The sequence below is a fragment of the Netta rufina genome, assembly GCF_964035555.1.
Source record: "Netta rufina genome assembly, chromosome: 6".
In the NCBI taxonomy this organism is placed as follows: domain Eukaryota; kingdom Metazoa; phylum Chordata; class Aves; order Anseriformes; family Anatidae; genus Netta; species Netta rufina.
Genome location: NC_140129.1, coordinates 17,796,248 through 17,815,715, shown reverse-complemented (window position 1 = coordinate 17,815,715; position 19,468 = coordinate 17,796,248). Strand labels below are relative to the sequence as shown.

At 35.6% G+C, this 19,468-nt stretch overlaps 1 protein-coding gene across 2 annotated transcripts in view; it reads right to left on the bottom strand.

The window, feature by feature from the left end:
- Positions 1-317: 317 nt before the first annotated feature.
- The window catches only part of LNPK (lunapark, ER junction formation factor), a 39,174-nt gene continuing 20,023 nt past the window's right edge, over positions 318-19,468 (bottom strand). For both annotated transcript variants that reach the window (XM_084289353.1, XM_084289354.1), the window contains exons 9-13: positions 13,812-14,036; positions 9,303-9,408; positions 8,542-8,612; positions 7,078-7,248; positions 318-1,276 (exon numbers count right to left, since the gene is read on the bottom strand). In XM_084289353.1, coding sequence (XP_084145479.1) covers positions 1,080-1,276; positions 7,078-7,248; positions 8,542-8,612; positions 9,303-9,408; positions 13,812-14,036 — 770 coding nt within the window. In that variant the 3' untranslated portion in view covers positions 318-1,079. The remainder of the gene's footprint in view (positions 1,277-7,077; positions 7,249-8,541; positions 8,613-9,302; positions 9,409-13,811; positions 14,037-19,468) is intronic.

The following is a 19,468-nucleotide window of genomic DNA, read 5'->3' as shown; positions in this document are numbered from 1 at the left end:
CAGGAAATGCACACGAGTCATTAGCTTCAAAAGCTACATAAACACATACAGCTTCAGTAATCCAGCAGCAAATGTTCACTGCAATTTTAACCATAAATACGATCAACAGACTTTAAGCATAGTTGGAAAATCTTTTGGTAATCACATGTAATCTCCCACTACCCATGAGGGATCTATTTCTATTGCAAGGAAGCCATCTTAGCAACATACATACATGTTCCTTGTAACATTCCTCCTGAACTTCTACAAAGAAACTGTAGAATTGCTGAATAAAACAGAACAGAAGTTCTATTCAGTTCTAGGAATCACAAAGCGAATCTTGCTGCTAGATGTCTTTATTTTCCTTTAACAAAATACACAAAGGCACAAAATTCACTCATCTTGTCATTATTGTACAGGTATAAATAGTGCTTTGAATTCAAGTACAATCAAGTGCAGAGACTTTCTATATTTTATGTAAACACAAAACAGTTCTGTATGTATGTGCCTTTGGTTCATCTGCAATGCAAACACCAAAGGAGATGCAATTTTTGTGAGTGTCATTTAACTTAATTCCGTCAAAAAGTTAGACAATGAATAACATTAACACCACTGTTATGACACTTTCTATATGCTCAAGTCAAATGTCGGATGACATCTCAGCTTGTAAACATCTGTACTTAAGATGTATTCAATTTAACAGGGAAGAATTAAAAAGTATCTTTAAGTTCACTAGACCAAACTTAACTAGGTCAGTTGTGTTGTGGCGAGTTTGTGGCTCTTCATTTGACAGCTAGAGAGGTCGAATTTTAGGTCACCTTCAATAAAACTTATTTTAAGTTTTTAAATATGCAAATTGAGCAACGGCTATGACTGTTAGACTTCAACAAACTATACATTCTGTGAGTTAACTTATTTAAAGACACATGCTTAATTTACAATACTCACTTTCACACATAGCTTTGACACACTGTGGCAGTTGAGGCAGTTCAAGCTCAAGCGAGATTTTTAAGTTGTACCATTTAAAAAAAGCTCACCTGAATAATAACAACAGGCATGAACAAAGCTAAAAACTAGCTACTGAAGGCACTTGAAGTACTTTATTCAGCTTTCACTAAAGATTCTTCACTTTGTTCGGTTGAAATAGCAGAATCTGAAACAGAGTCTTCAGTTGTTGAAACATTTTCTGGTACTTCTTTTTCAACTTCTTCAGCTAGCCCATCATCCAGCTGCTCAGCACTTAGTGCTTTATCATCTGTCTCATTTGTCTCAATGCTCTGGGATGGTTCTTCAGATTCTGTGAGAAGAGAAATGATAAAATAACCATCTTCAGAAATGAAGATGTAGCTAATATTTCTAGAGGGCCTGTGAAAATATTTTGCAATCACACCGATTTCAGCTAGTCACCACAAAGTTATGAAAGGCCAAAAATAATTTTTCTAAAAAGGAGGGCACAGGTAAAAACTATAAAATTGAAGAAAAAAGAAAATACTATGGGAAAAGAGTTCACCAGACCCCAGTGAAAATACTGCATGTTATATGTGTCTGTTCACACTCAGAACCTTTCCAAGCTTGTTTGTTTAACAAGAGAGAATGCCAGAATTAAGACATTATCTTAATTCAGCTTGTGCTTGGTAATGGAAGTGTTAGCAATTGTACAGGTTTTTCTGCATAAGTTCAACCACCACACAGAGCCTAAACACTCTACTTGGTGGAAACTACATTTAAGGAGCCAGGTAGTTAGAAAAAAAGACAAAAATCCAGTTCCCAATATCTCAAAACTGCCAGCAAAAGTTATCGAGTATTCTTAATCTTCCTACTATCAGTTTTCTTCCTCCTCATCTGAACTCTATTTTCTTCAGCCTCCAATTCTATGAGTTTGTGCCTTCTCCTGCTCTAGCCCCCCCACACCTAAGTTACATTCATTCTTTATTGCTGCTGTTGAAGCTTTAGTCACAAAGAAAGCATAGGATGGGAGGAAAAGAACTCCATGCCTTCAACTCATGTGTAGTATAGTGCAAACATTATTTATCTACTCAGGTTCAGTCCTTTATTCCTCAGAATTATGATCCAGCAACCTGTAAAACGTGACTTGTTCTTAGCCTGGTCAATGTAGGGATTGAGGGAACCATGCATTCAGTGTGATTAGGAAGATGCTGAGCATCTACAATGGGCTTGAGGACAGCCCCAAGGACAATTAGCCACTAGCAGAAACTTCTGTTGAAAAGCAAAAAGCCTGATAGACTGCATGTTCCAACTATCTGTATTCAAAGGAACAGGAAAGGGATGCTGCTCTCACTGTTATATTCTACTGAAAAGCATGGAGACACTGTTTTCCTAAAGAAAACAAGTCAGGTATTTATTTCACATGGCCTTTCCCTTCACTTTAATGAACTTAGTAAAACAGCTGAAACTCTGCAGAATATACAATTAAAAAACAACTTAGATGGAAAATTAATAATTAAAGGTCTGACAAAATTAAGGAACTAAAGAACAGATACTTTAAAACAGGAAGCTGTGGCAGTCACAACAAGCAATGCTACTTGTTTGCTCCAACTGCAAACATGATCAACCTGTATTAAATATATACAGTGATTTCATTTTAAATACACTGACTAGTGGAGAGTCCACTAGATCTTAATACTGAGTTATTTAAATTACTGCTTTAAGTGCAGTAGCTGAATGATAAAGCTCTAAAAGTAAGCTTAAAGATGACAAAAGAGAGGTGGTACCCTTGATGATCAGTTATTAATACATGATTTAACTGAATGCAGCTACGCATATATAATCTCAACAGCAAACAGCTTAAGGCAAGTTTAAGAACTGTATCAATGCAATCTTAAAAGTCCTGCTTCCGGCTACACAAGTTCTGTTACTAGCACTTCTGCTTAAAGCATAGTATTTACTTGTATGTACTTCACACTGAGAGGTCAGCTACCCCTCTTTTTGTTGCAGAGTATTTCATTGCATAACCAGTGGTATCACAATACTGTATCACTACTAGGTCAAGAGAAGAAACATGTCTGGTATGCAGGTATTCACAAAGCCAGAAAAAAATGTAACCATTTCTTAAAAAAATAAAGTTGTTAAGAAGTCATTAAACTTGAGTTAAGCTGACAAGGATCTACTGAGATATCAGAATTCTAGCCATACTAGCTGAACTAAGGAAAAGGCACAGCAGATACCTGGATCTTTTCAAAGAAATAATGGCTTAAAAAGATATAGCATACTCATGCTGTCCTGCAGAAGTAGTGCAGATTTGGTAAAGAAGCAAAAGAAGCAACCAGATCTTTTTGTTTGATTGGTTTTTGCTGTTGTTGTTGTTGTTTTTTGGTTGGTTATGTTTTTGTTTGTTTGGTTGGTTTTTTCAACAGTCAACTGAGACCATTTTGACCAGAAGCTTATTCCTTAGTACTTTGTCCCTGACCAGTTTAATTCCTAAAGTTTCTACTCCACTTGTAACATTTGCCCAAGGCCATGCCACTTTTGGTAGAACTCACAAATAAGCACATACGTGGAACAACTTGGAGTGTTATTTTTGAAGGACAGCATTACTGTGAACACTTCTGTTGAAGTGCAAACCAGATTTCTGCATCTGCCTTTTAAACGGAAATCTTTTCAAACATACTAACAGTTGTTGTATGTCAAAAATCTTCAGATGCGCTAAAAGCATTAAATTATCAAAATATTTCATCAGACGGTCAAAGAACTCCATAGAATCTGGAGACAGCAAGGGAAGTTGTCTTCATAAAGTCCAGATTTCATCATGGTGATCAGAAGTTCAAAGTAATCTAATGAAGACCTTTGAACATCAGCACTAGATATTCAACACAAAATACTCAAGCTGACAAATTTTCTTGTTTCATCTTTCAAAACATTGTTAAATGATAAGCCTATATCAAGGACAGTGCAATAGTACCAAACATAAGGAAAGCAAAATCAACCACAGAGTTAAAAGTAGTTCCTGGTGTTATAATGTTTGGGTCTTATACAGAAAAATAATACTTCTGAATGCTCAGAGACTAGCCTTTGATAGAAAAAAAAAAAAAAAGACACTTAAAAAAAATAAAAAAAGTGAGGTATATTGCTTCATTCTGGTATTAAAATTTCCCAAGTTACACTGCTGAATAGTGAACCATGACGTCTGTGCCAGTAATCTGCATCAGACTGACAGCTGACGACTCCATATTTCCAGAGGATTACAAAATCCAAGGTTCAGTGCCAACAGCACTCCACATAACCATTCTTCAGTTCTCATATCTATAGGAGTAGCACGTAGCATGCTTGTCACTGCATGAGCACACAACTGAAAAAAAGATTCAGCTTCATGCTCTACTCATTAGTAAAGTAGCTGACTAGTGAAAAAATATTTATAGCACTTCTGCATTACATTAGCTTGCAATTTTTTCAAACTATATAGCTATAGTTTAAATGAGTTACATAGAAGGTTTAGATATCCCTGTTGTCAACACTGTGGTGAGTATGGTTTCTTGATGTTAGTGTTTGTTTACATCTAAGCAAAGATACTCTATTCTTATTATGACAGCATTTATATTACTACAGTGAACAAAAGCTTTCCCCAGAGCTATCCCTTCATAGCTTAAATTACAATCAAGGAAGCCAAGTTATGTTTCAAATTAGGGTTCTGATGGAAAAAGTGATTTACTGAAAATGATATTCTCATTCGTAAGACATTACTTTGTGGCAAGACACAGACTGATAATGCACAATGACAAATGGACCCGGTAGCACGCCTATGTTGCATCTCAGATATTAGTTATGTTAAATATTAACACTACTCTATTTCTGGCTGCTTACTAATGACTAAAAGAGAATGTTTCATATCATCTTGTAGATGAAGTATTCAGAAAAGATCAGGATATTTAAACTACCTTAAAAGACAAATCAGCATACCAGTTACTTATTTCTTATGCCTCTTCTCAAGACTTTCAATATAACTTCTTAACAGTAAAAGAACTGGTGAATAATCCCCACAGTGCTTTCTTTTGTTGTTTTTCATTTATTATTTGTAATTAATGGAGCACAGCAGAATACAAGACCACACTAAAAAAAAAGTAATTTTCAGTGTTAAAGGTAAGCTGAAAATTTCACATATGCTGCAATAAAAACATTTTACGTTTTATCCTGAAAAGTCTGCTTTCATAAGAAGTAAGAAGTATTTTGTAGAATTCTCACTCCCACATCTCAAGTACCTACAGAAAATCTTGCACTAATTTTAAAAGGCTTTACTTAGTTTTTTAAACATCTATAAATTCGCTCAGCAGCTCAGACCCATTAAAAGCATAGTCTGATAAACATTTCCTTCAATGATAATACCAGCTTAATTAGCACCCCCCTCTCTCAAAACCTCTATGAACCTGCAGTTGAATAACACTTAGAAACCCTCAAGGCACACACCTCCAAAAGCTGAAGCCTTTAAGAGCTTTTCCATTTGATTCACACAAAGGAAAATACCCTGAGTTTTGAAGACCCCAGTAACAAACCATGTCTTTTTCTACAACAACCTGTTGTGTTTTTTTTTTTTTTGTTTTGTTTTTTTTTTTTGTTGTTGTTTTTTTTTAAAGTAGCCAAGAAGCTCCAATCCATACTCTACTCACTGAAAAGAGAATAAGACCATTTGAGAGCAAAGGTGAAATTTGCATTTTCTTAGGTAGCTTCACGGATCTGATTTAGGTCTTGCTTCACTACTTTTATCGTGAAAGAACATTTAAGTAGTTACATTCACTGCTATCTCTGTTGCCATTCTACTGTAATTCTCCTTCTCCTCAGCTGTGCTAATACAATTGTTAGAATCAGGTATATGAACATATTTAAGGCAGACTGTAACCCGTGGCACAGGGACAAACGCAAGGAAAGAAAGTGTCATCTTAATCCACAGTACTTGAATATGAAGTTTTTCAACTACACCGAGTGATATGTTAAAATTAATTTCTTCCCTCCTGTATTTTGTTCCATCCTACAAAACAAGACACTATCCCCTTTTAGGTGACCCAGCAACGAGTCAGGGAACTAAACAAAGTGGCTGAGGCCACTTCTTCACTGAAAAGCAGTTAAGGGAACACTACAACACAAGAAAAGAAACCAAACAAGTTTTCCCTACAATGCACCCTTCATCAGACCGCACCTAGAGATGGGTACTGTTAGATAAGTCTTGCCTATCAGTCTCACTCAGCCTTTCCGTGCCAGGAATTAAAGCAGATGCCATTTTGTACTCAGTATTAAAGATCAAACAGAAGTATCTTGTTACATTCCAACAGTTTCCTATAGACAACGCCTTTAAAGACTGAATATCAGGGCTGTAGCTTCTTCAGTAACTTTTTCCCCACACGCTCCCACGTTTTAAAGTAAAGTAAAATTCCATTAGGTATTCAACAGCACAGCCAACTGGAGATTCTTTGGTTTGAAATTATAATTTCTGAAGTCTTTTAAAACACTGCATCTTCCTGTTGGCTGTATACCAGATGCCTACTGTATCTGTAGACTATAAAATGTCTCAAAAGGAACTATGCTAAATTAAAATTGACAATTTGTCTTTGAACTCCCTGATTTTAAACAAGGCAGTTTTACTAGATTTTCCTGCCCTGAGGAAAACAGCAAAATGAACAAAGACAGAAATTCCAACACACCTTAATCAAATGACCTGCTGAACACAGTGGAAGTTAACCACTTCAGGACATATTCTCTTCTTAACTAATTTACAGCACTGTTTTCAATCTGTTTATCAGTACCACTAGAGTGAAGAATTTTGTTATGAGTGAAGTATCAGTACCACTAGAGTGAAGAATTTTGTCTCATTTGCATGAGACATTCTGCTTAATATAATGAAACGTTAGGGTTCTAGAGAAGACAAGGGCATCAACAAGCTAAGCTAGAAGCAGGGACAAGACTTGAAAAAATATGAACTGTACCTACTAGGAAGTTGTTCTTATAAAAAAGAAAACTCACTCAATATACATCATATATACGTAACATTTAAACCTATCAATGAAAGCTGGCACATTCAAAACCAGCATGCATGGGACAGGGAGATTTCATTGGACCTTAAATAAAAGCAGACTTTGTGAGATTAGCACATACCTTCTGTCTGCTGATTCTCCTGCAGTTTTCTCTCTCTTGACTCTGGGTGCTCAGTTTCCGATTGCAATTCTGTAGGTTGTTTTTTTTCAAAACTGAAATCTGGTAGTCTTGGAGCCTGAGGTCTCGTTTTTCTTGCAGGATTCAGGAAAAAGCAGTAGGCACACCTAAATGCTACACAAAAGCACGCCCAGTAAGCAGTTTCACTAACCAATTTAATATTTCACCTTATTCCTCCACGATACCCTGACTATCTGAAACACTAAAACTAATTAAATTAATAATAATGCCTGAGAGTATGTCCATCAAGTTTACAGAAATCGTTCCATACAGTTCCCTTTTCAACTTCAGCATACATTTGCTTCTTAAATATCTGTTTGCTATCACCTCTGCTGCAGTTGTACTTTTGTCCATCATTGTAAAGTATTTGACCACAAAGAACAAAATAATGCAATTCAGTACTACAAGATGTTGCCACACAACGTTCTTTTGTTCTTTGCTACAAAAGACCTAAGTTAGAAGATAACTTGTTTTTTGTTGAGATGTCACTATGCTCACCCTTTGATTAAGTGGATGCTTCATATCTCCCTCACTATTTGCTCCTTTAGGAGCATTCTGCTCCAGCTTAAGAAAAAAAATTTTGTTCTGAAGTACAGTATCCCACATAACAGTTAAGTGAATATTTTCACTAAAACACTGGGGGTGGGGATGATTATTTCCTGCACATTTGAACTGTGAACACACCTCAGCTAACATGATACAGACTAAATATATTCAGATGCATAGGAAACTTTCAGCCTATACTTCTACCGTGTTGTCTATTTTCCTCGCAAAATTAAGAGAAACAAAATGAATTAGAAGACTTATCTAACATTCCCTAGTTTTTTTGAACATCAGGCTTACACTTGTGGCAGAAAGGAGGCAAAATAAAACATCTGTGTTCAATAAAGAGCTGTGTCTGTCTTAAGTTATCATCAGCCATAAATTCACATATAGCCCCCCTGGGCTTGTTCCCACTCCTTTTCTGATACCTCCCCAAGATCTTCTTGCCAGAGAAAAATTTTGTTTAAGTTCTGGTAAAAGAGGAATACTTTAATGTCAGATAGTTTCTCAATATAAAACCCTTCTGAGAACCATTTTAAGCCAGTAGCAATTTTAAGGCATGTACTGGAGGAAGTACTGGAGGAAGCCTATTTCTACTGAAGAGCTTTCTACACATGAAATCCTTGGCCTGAAGGTTGCAATAACGTATTTCTTTAAATTTTAAAGCAAATCTTAAGATACAGAGCAGTAAGTTACCATAAAACTGTTCCCACATGAAGTGACATTTCAGTGTCAGTTAAGTATTTAACTGCAACGAAAATGAAGCATGATGCATTTTAGTCATGAAACACAAACCAACTACTGTAGTCTGCTACAAATTAGTTCTCACCTATGTATTCAAGCCTGCTACACATTAGTTCTTACCTATGTATTCAAACTCCTCCTTCAAAGCCATACCATTGTGAGAAAAACACTGCTGACATATTAGGGCGTACCTAGAAAACATGAACACTATATAATTACATACCTTTAAGCAGTAACACACTAAATTAGAAGATGCATTTTACTATAGATACTGACTAACAGCTTAGGCATTTACTCTTAAGAGGTAATTTCCACAGTCAAATGGATTTAGTTGGCCCTACACAATAACCACATATTTAAAAGTAATTTTTAAAGTTGGTTTAGAAACAGTGAAAGACTCTCACAGTTGAACAGATTTTTAGTATCAGCAGTGTCAGAAAATAATATCCAAACTACTTACAAGTTTGTACTTCATTAGAATACAGTCAGTATGAAAAGTGATCATGTTTAACATGGAAATTCAGATACACCTGGAGAGTTCTGAATGCAATCTGAAAGCATTTATAAAGGTAATAAAGCTAAAGTGATAATCAAATAAGTTGTGAGGATTTTTGTTAAATATAATGTATTTACCTACTTGAGTATCAAAGATTTTTTTTTGTATCAGGTGGCTAATACTGTTCAAAGTAGAAGCTAATCTGGTCAAAATAGTTAACATTTTCCCTACAGATTTCTTATGAAGCACTAAGAAACAGCCATATCATAAGAAAGTTTCTGACAATTTGCAATACTTTTAACCTTGAACCTTCTGGTTTTAAAAAAAAAAAAGTTAAGCTCCATATCTCCCACATATTTATGTATTCCCTTTAGCAGTATTTTACCTGTTCTGAGGACCATCACCAACCAAATATTCAATAACTCTGTCCACAACACCTCTTTCTCGAGGAAGAATAGGCCTTGCTAGAGGAGGACCTGGAGGATGAAGACCTAGGAAAACATGAACTATGTCAAATTGATTTTCAGCTATACTACTGTATATAATCTTTCGCTGTGCATGTTAGTGCAATAGAAATTCTGCCTGCTTAATATGAATAACCATATTTCTTAATCTACTAGGAAAGGTGCAAGTTTTTTCAACCCACAACAGTAGAAAGTTCTACTGCTCCATCTTATATTAAATCATTTTACTTCCACGCATTAAGTTCCTTAGAAATTAATTTAATGATGTACTTAATGCATTAATAGCATTTAATGATTACTCACAATTATATGTTTTTTAAACACGCACCTTAGAATTGAGTTTTCTTTATACACTCTGAATTCTATATATTCATTTTTTCAAGTTTACACCTATATATCTGGTAGAAATCAATTACAACACTAAAAGAACTAAAAAAGTTATCAAAGAAGCCCCCACTGGTTTCTAGATGGCAGGTGTCTAACTGGAAACATGCCCAGTGTAATCAGTCTACATATTAAACCATCTAGCCACTTGATACATTTGCATCTCCACATTTATTTTAAAGTTGGGTATTTTCAGTTACGCTTCGTCTAAAAAGCCAGACCACCACTATTGATACAGATATTTTTAAATTCCATGTGTTTACCTACTATCAAAATAAAACTCCTTTAAAAACAAGTAACGACAGTAGTTGCTACCACCTTCATCTCTATTCACATAGGGCAATTAGAGCAGATGAATGGCACACATTTGTCTTTCCATACACAAAGTTCTAAAACTTCTGCTCTACTACAAGACCATTATGAACTGCCAATTGCCATTTATGTAGCTTTCAGTCCTTACTTCTACCTTCCCTTCTAGCCTTGACATAGAAGCTAGGCATAATGAGCAACAAAATTTGGTAAGAAACATCACCATTCAAATAACTAAATAGCTAAAATCACTTCCCAAGGACACATTCCTGGCCAAAAGGCATTTTATACAAGTCAACAGCTTAGGTGGACTTTTATTGATGACATTCAGCTTTTGACTCTTTTTTCAATTTACTATCTGTCTAGTAGAACAGATAGTTCTAGTAGAAGATGTGTTTTACAGAATCTCCTATAAACAACTTAAAATAACAGACTACTAAAAGAGTAGTTTTTGTTAATAAATTGAACTAATTCAAAATGGCATTTAACTGAAAGATACCAAGGGAAAAAAGTGACTTTCAGACTTTTAAGCTTCTCAGATGATAGATTTATCTTTCCTGTAGCACTTTATGCATGCCTTGGTGCTGCTCCCAGCTAAAATCATTGCTCCCAGCAATACAATTCATATTTTCATGCATATATGCACAGAAATAGCATGTGTGCCATAAGTATAGAGGCAAAGACAACACAGCAAGTCTCACCATTTAGTATACTGATCCAAGATAAGCTTTCAGTTTAAACATAGCATTGGATGTAACAGGCAGTAATTACCGTCTCAAACCTGATACCTTTTATCTCTCACAGATGGGAGCAACAACAGAAAAAGTTACTTATACCAGAACGTGCTATATTCAGCTGTAAAGCTGAAGTTCAATAGCTATGTATGATTACCTGGATACCCTAGGACAAATGTCAGAAACACAGTTTCAAGAAGTAGGACCCAAATATTTAGAGCAACATCCTCTCCAAGTCCTACACGCAGAATGAGATTAATTTCATCCTTACCATTGCAATGTTTCTGTCAGTTCTGGAAAACTGACCTGAAGACTATCCTGATCTTAACAAGTACAATAAATTTGAATAGAAAATACTGCAATTTACATGCTTATTATACTTTTTAAAATAACTCTTGCTTTCATAAACAGGGGACCTGTAGTCAAGAGATGTAAATCAGGGAATACATTCCCAAATTATTCTTGTATTCTGGGAACAAGTAGTACTGAAGACTAAGAAAATCCTCAAAGCAGTCACAGGAGAAAAAAAAAAAAAAAAAAAAAAAAAGTCCACCATTTGCTAGGCAGAACTCTGTATTTCATAGATTTGGAAAAAGCTACCCAGAGAAGACTTTAAGCAAAATACATTTGCTAAAGCTTCACAATAAAAGCCCCAATGCTTCCTTTAAAAAAGTGAATGGTCAATGTTTGACACAGGTGTGAAAGCAAAGATCTGAAACACTAAAAATCTACAATATTAGAATTCTAAAATAATTTTCCTCAATATCTGATTAACACTCAAACATGGATTTAGTATTATATTCAAAAGATATTGTTTTCATATGACCTGTATATCACAACATATGAAAGTTTCTAGTAGTTAAAAAATAAGATAAACATTAAGTACCTAGAACATGCTCCAAGAAAACCTTCATTTACCTGCCTACTAATAACTCAAACCAATCATCTCAGTTCTCATGCTGTTATGGACACCAGTAATTAATATAAACATCAAAAGCAATCATCGTAGAAAGACTGGTCATTTTTGCAAAGCTTGGCAAACTCTCAACTACCTGCTGGTTATTAATTTTCAAACATATGGGAGCTCCATGGTAATACACATTAAATTGATTCTCCTCTACAAAATATAGTATAATGAAAATGAATTATTAATCTTCTCCACTTTAGAAATAATTAAGGCTATTCATATTTGTTGCAAGCCATGCATAAACTTAGATGCAATGATATTACTGTTACAGATAGTGAATTTACATACTTGTCACTACAGTTACATGACTGAAGTTTTATGCAATGGGAAGGTTTGGGAAAACTCAACAGAAAACAGGGCTTCCACATTGACAATTACAGCTGCTTCCACTGCTGCATACAATAGAAAAATGTGTTTGTTCCAGTGAAAAAATGTGCCTATAAAGCATTAAATACTTTAATTAATACAATTGGCAACTGTCCTTTTAATAGTTTTTTTTTCCTCTAAACATTTTCTGCAGCAAAGGCTAACATTCATCCAGCTTATTCATTGTGCCTGAATCTTCTTCCAAGAAAAAGAAAGAATATAGCTAAAACTGTTTTATCATATAGCCAGACTCAACCAAGAAGGATCATGTGATGTTAAACTCCATAAGGAATCTTCAATAAGCAGGTTTCAGTAAACACCTTTTGAAACAAAATGACCAGTTTCTTTGCGTGTGGAGCTAATTTGTGGTACTTCAAGATAATCAGAAAGTATTAATAGTTTGTCTTCGCAGTTCATTCCAGGAATAAAAGCAAAAAAAAAAAAAATAGCAGTTTCATAATACAGGTAAACAATTACCAAGCAAAAATAAGACTTAAAGGATCCTGAGAAGAGCTAAGAGATCACAACTCTGTGACGAGTTTATTCCACTATACCAAATATTTTGAACAGGCATATTAAAATTCAGCTATGCAAGATTTTCCATTAAGAGACAGGGTGCCAACATACAGTACTACTTTTACATTGTACCATGGAGGTTAGTAAGCAAGGAAGTACAGTAAGACTTCAGCTAAGTTAAAAAAAAAAAAAAAATCAGGGAAATGCAGCAGAAAATATTCTTGATCATTGTATACAGAGCAAAGAACTACTCCAAATTACAGTGGTGCTGAAAAGGATCTTGGCAAGTTGCATCCCTTTTACTTTCAAGATGACATTTTTATCTCCTCCATTGCTTTGTAGTCCAACTTGACAGACATCTTGCAACAAATGGAAGTCCTGGCACTACCCTGTTCTGCTTCACCTTCAACGAGCAGAATGAGAACATCTGCCCCTCTCTCAAAATCTCTCAGATGTTGTAACATGAACTAACTTGCATAAGAGGGATGCTATTTGATAAAGTCCATCCCTTCCGAACAGCAAACCAGAAACGAAGGAAAAAGCATTTTCAGGACATGAAATCAAGTTTTAAGGAACATCCTGATTTTGACCCGTCAGTAAACACTTGACTATTGTACCAAACTAACATACGACTTTAGAAAAATTCAGCTACACCACAGACAACTTTTCTGGCACATTTGCTATTTTACACTTTAATCTATGAGTATAGATTGCATGAGTATACCTCCTAGAGTAAAAATTTAAATAAATGTCAGGATGCATGTTAAAAAATATGTGCAGGGTTTAGTGAGAAACATGAATGTATTCGGAAAGTGTTCTCCTCTGTACCTGATTTATATAACTGTAGAGCTCTTCTAAACTAAGAACATAAAAAGGTATGCTATATTGTTGACTACAGAATACTGCAAAGTTTTATTGCCATTTAAACAAAGAAGCCATAACAGTTAAATGAGCTCAGGCAATAGGTTTCAGCATCAAAAGGTGCCAGCTGTAAAGAGTTATGGCTAATTGAATATGGAACTCCTGCTTAATCAGATAACTGCTCTGCTATTTCCAAATGAAATGCCATTTCCATACTGTCTGAAAATGGCCTATTTTATTGGTAACCAGAGAAAACAATATAAACTGTAAATAACATTAAGTGTTCTGTTTACCCATTCCAGGCACTGAAGTAGCAGGGGATCCAGGGTGCCTTGGTGGAATGTTTGACTGCAAGGATGGCACAGCAGTTCTTTCCAGTGGCCCACTCAGAGCGGATGCATCCCTCTGCAGATTAGGAGATGCTGTTACTGGAGCAAGTGATTTTGGAGAGCCTTGTTTAGGAGTTGCAGGCGTGGGTGTAGAAGCATTTCTTTGAGCTGTGGTCCTCTGACGAATTTCTGACAAGAATATGTGCGTACTGAATTTAACATTTAGCATTATAAGCAAGAAATGGTAAAAGCATATTAACACAGCCACTCCAACCAGCCAGAAATAACCGAGTGAAACAAAACCTGAAATGTCCATAACTAAAGATCACCCAGAGCCTGGCTGAGCACACCATAGAAATAAAGCCAATGCACAATGCAGTGTTTTAATAGCAATGATTGGTAACTGTATATTTGGGGTAAAAGCCTTACGGAAGACAATTAGCAGATGCCTCGCTTATAATTTTGTACTCTAAAGCAGAATGTTGGAGATACCACCAGGAGGATTCAAACCACAAAGTATAGATCGAACTAACTACTTTTTTTATGCTACAGCTTAAATGTGTTTCCAAGCACGTAGTATGGGAGTACAACTATTCAATGTCTAAAATACCCAGGCTAAGTGCCCAGGGCTGTTAGGAAGTTTGCAGATAAACAAAAACAATTTTAAAATGATAACAAAACATATGCAGATCATCATAAAAAGATTATATAGTTTTGTTCACTCTTTTCAAGAACAGTACCAACAAACCGTGTACTTGCATTGTCACAAAGCAAGAACAGGCTCTACTGCATTGTTCCCTTACTTTTACCTCTTCTCAGTCCACTACCATGGAGTTACTACTACGTCACTACCATGAAAGGTTTCTTCAGCTCTTCTTACCTGAAGCCAGAGTTCTCATTAACGTCAATGGGAATATCATCCCAGTAACACATTGCAGTTTGGATATTATATCAAGTCACGTAAAGTTGAAGTTCCATTACATTTATACATGAGTTTATTTACCAAAACAGTGCCCAGGAACAGACATCCCTATCATCTATTTCTCATCCTTCCTGTACCTTAACACCTCTAGAGAGTCTTTGAAATACACTATTGCAACATCACATTGAAATTTACCCTCATTTCAGGGCTCTGGATATAAACGTGGTTAACACATGATGGCTCAGTCTATCGAAAGCTATATCCCATGAATGTCTACACCGAAGGCTACGGTACCCTCCAGAAAAGCAGTTTCTAGTACCCACAATATTTTGTATGAACTTGCTTAGTTAACTCTACAACAAATGGAATTTCATATTGGAATTGGACTTCAAATTTATCTCCCTGAGTTTCAAGATTAGAGATACTTTTTCTGCTGACTTTGCAACAGGCTGGAAGAGTTTCAGTTCTTAGCAGGCAGTTTACAAGTGGCCACAGGGAGATAGGTATGCTGAAGTCTTTTGGAACAATCTCTGTCCCTGGAAAATAAAACACTACTCCACTATGCTCTCGTATATACTGGGGGGATGGTAAGCATGTGATGAGAGCTTGTACTGCCTAAGGAAAAGCTGCTATCACTGGAGTACTAGGTCAAACATAAAAGTTCAGTTGGAAGATTGCCAACATCCAACGCCAAGAAATTGCAACAGATGTAGGCTATGTTCTTGCCTACTGATCTGTACATATGAATAGCATTAGTAAACACCAGAAGAAAGGAAAGACTAGCAGTTTCAGTGAGAAGATTGAAACCACACAAGTCTTACTAAAAACCCATCTAGCTCAGTTTCATATTGAACAGAATGAATTATTAGCTTTCCCCTTCCACACCCTCCTAGACATTGCTGCATTAGCTGACGCAACTTGATCTTCCAATTTAGATCACCCAATGGGTATGAAGATCTTGTATGTTTTTAAGTTTATATTAGCATATAAAATTGGGCCCCTTGTTCTCTGGATTGTGAGCAGTATAATAACAGGATAAATTAGTGAGCTGGTCGCAGAAATTCCTTAAAGGTTTCCTTGGTGACTTGTTTCAATTTTGAAGACTGCATTTTAACTGAGAATTCATCTATGATAAACTTCACTATTGACATTTTAGAGCTTTTTATGAGAGACAGTAGTAGTAGCATTTCAAATCTAACTACACTAAAATAACTACAACACCTTCTCCATTTACTCATTCACAACTCTGTGTAATTCTGACCAACAATCATGACTAATCTACAAAAAATATGTTGTATTAATAACAAACCTCTTGCAAACTTCCAGGCTTCCACAATTATAGTCCCACAAGTTAACTGAGTAAAACATCTAACTGGTTCTCTACTCACAACATTGCTACTGCTGAGGTAATATGAATGAAGCTCTGCAGTTTTCCAAGCTTTCCCCCTCCATGAATTATTTTCATGCATCTGCTAACCAACTGTATGCGTAGCTTAGAAATAGAACTTTTATTCTTCAAGAGTGTTGCAGTCAAAATTTTGTACTTTCTGGCACTGAACAATACTGATACATAGGGGACATTAATAGTGCTACTTACAATTGATGATTCAGTACGATCTCTTAAGGAATATTAGGATATTGCTACTGGTGAGACCACTGTATCTTTCACGTTTACAAGCAAAAGTATTCTGTTTCTCCCTCACTTCAAAACTTATACTTCATTTGTGTAAAGAACGAGAGCACTATGCAAGCCAATATGTAATTCACACAGCTTGTTGGCTTTAGTGGTAAAAGATCAACTAAATTTTTTCTTCTTTTTGGTGCCTTTACCCAATCCACAGCTTACAGCCATCTGTTATTGCATTATTTTTAATTCAGATCATGCAGCAATCTCAATCACAGTATAGCCCCACTAACAGTTGCATCAGTACAGTTAAGGGAGCAGGTATCAACAATAGGATATTGTTGTTCTATATTTATTCCACTGCCAATATATACACCTAACCTATTTTCTTCACATGGCCAGAGTACTGAATGCTCATTAACTCTAACCCTCAAAGTATTTCTTAAGATAGTTCCTTCTGGATTTCCAGGTGTTTCCTAATGCCAAATCTCAAGATTCATATGAATCGTCTGTTAAAACAAATTTTTTTTTAAAATAGCAATTTTAAATGTGACAAAAGTCACAAGAACTGCAAAAAGATCAAAGCACACAAAGCTTTGATTGTTTTTCTGTATGATTGTTTTTCTGAAAACTAACTACTCTGTAATGCTGACTGACTAAATCTTTGTACTAAATTTATTTAATGTACATTTCCATTTCAAATGGTAAGTCAAAAATTTACCAACTCCTTATCAACTACTTCATATACAGTAAATCCAATCTGACTATATATTAGTCGTTATTTACCCCCTTTTCAGATAAAGACATCATTACAGAGCTTAAGATAATTAGTTCTGCAACATAACCAGATTGTCTTCTAACTGAGACAAGACGACCAAGGAAGGGTTAATGTTAATTTTTAAGTTTCTATTTTATTAATTTCCAATTACTAATTCTACTGCATATTGCATACAAGAAATTACACCTTAACCACATTAAGGTGCCATCTTGTTGTGGTAAGTTGTATACTGCACAGAACAAAACCTAGTATTTGTTTGGGGCAGATATTATTTAGCATAAAAAATAAGCTAGTACTTCTTTGATACCTAGAAATTGAATGAATTACTATACATACCAAAAATGGGTTATTTAGGTAAGTCTCCCCATTTTCACAAGCTAAAGACAAATAGTGTCTCCCTGAAATACAAGTCTGAATAATCAACTTTACATGGACAACAGAGAAGAAACTCTAAATTCAATGTGTTGATAGAACAGACTGGAAAAAAATAAAAAGGGATTTGTATTGTACATGAGCAAAATCATGCTTATGACAGCTTACAAAGTTTGTTGTCCAATATCCTTGCCAAAGTTAAACTGTATTTTCGTTCAGAATGAAGCAAATTGTTTACATTAACGTGGATGCACCCAGAGAAGTTGCATGTTTATGTTTCAATTTTCTCAGTTGTCCTCACTTAGTCTCTTGTTGATACCATGACAGTGTCCAGGAGCAGCATTTACATTCCTCTCAGATGGAATGAAACTGAAAGGTGCCCTCCAAGCTAATGTGTATCAGTACCATGTACCAGTCTAGAGCTAGTACTAAGTAAACCCCCATAAATACAGTGTAGACAGCCTCCCTAGCAACAACTGTTTCACCCTACAAATCTACTATCACCCTACAAATCTACCATGCCAGGCTTTTGGAAATACTTCCAACTCTCTCAAACTTCTTTCAGACCCCTTCTATTACAAACCACGTCAAAGTCAACTATGCACCACATGCTGGATCCAACTCACTTGTGTTTGTAACTCTGAGCCCTGGATCAAAAGCACGTGCACTGTGCTTGATAAAAAAGCATACACAAGGATAGTGAACTATCACACAATGTACAAATTGCTTGTCACCATTGCTGCGTACATAGCCTGGGGCAGCAGGGAAGTGAACAATTTAAGAGTTTCAAAAAATGCTATCGAACTCTCGATACCACCAGGGTGACTAAAGACTTCTTACTGTCTATTTCATTTATAGCTAGTTATCTCTAGATCTCTAAGTAGAAACACATGGCTCCAGGCAGTTTCACCCCCCCCACTCAGCATGGGAAAGACAGGCAAGGAGCAAACCTGAGAAAATGTTGCTGTGCCTAGGCCACCAGAAGAGAAAAAAAGCTTTCCTGTTAACATACCACATTTTAACTACTCACTGCCAATGTCAGAAAGGAAGGATAGACTGAAAGTCTTTTCATGATAATTTAAACCTAAACAAGAAGAACAAAACAGTGCATTTGACCATGCAGCTTACAGAAGAGCATTGGTTGTAAATACAGGTGCTGTGCACCCACCAAGACAAGCATTTCAAGAACAGAAAAATTAAAAATAAAAGTTCAGTTACTTCAAAGCCTTCTGACAAGAACTAGACACAGAAGTTTATAGTTTTAATATATATAATGTTTCTTTTATGGAAAGTGATGTACATCAGATTGTTTGATTAGAGCATGAAACCCTACAGGTTTCAGCTGTTTAAAGACATCAAATTAATTCTTACCTAGAAAAATCTGTCTCAAGAAAGTGTAATCTGTCTTCATTATCATTATGGAAAGTGGCCTTTAGACTGAAAAGACAACTATTAACACAGTACAACTACGGCATGCTATACTCAACTTTAAGAAAAAACCTAAGTATATTTTGTTTGCACAAGTTTTTGTTGTTTGTTTTTAAACTTACAATACACATTTTCAGCACAAACACTATTTGGACTTTCCACACTAGAAACCTGAGTGCAAACTAGAAACAAGATTACCTTGAAATGCAAATTTTTTTTCTTATTCTATTTTATATAATACTACCCTTACATGGAAGACACTAGTAAAGAATTGTTCGTTTTTAGTATCTAGATGATACATGATTTCTGCACTAGCTTTGGGGTAGATACCCATCTGCCATACAAAAATAGCATAAGTGTTGCATTAGGAAAGGTCTAACTAGACAGAAATGGTAGCAGAATTGAAAACGCTAAGTCAATGAGCATCATAAAAGATTTGACAGCCACTTAGTATTCAAAAAAAAATCCAAAAGTGTGCCCCAAGAACTTGATTTTAT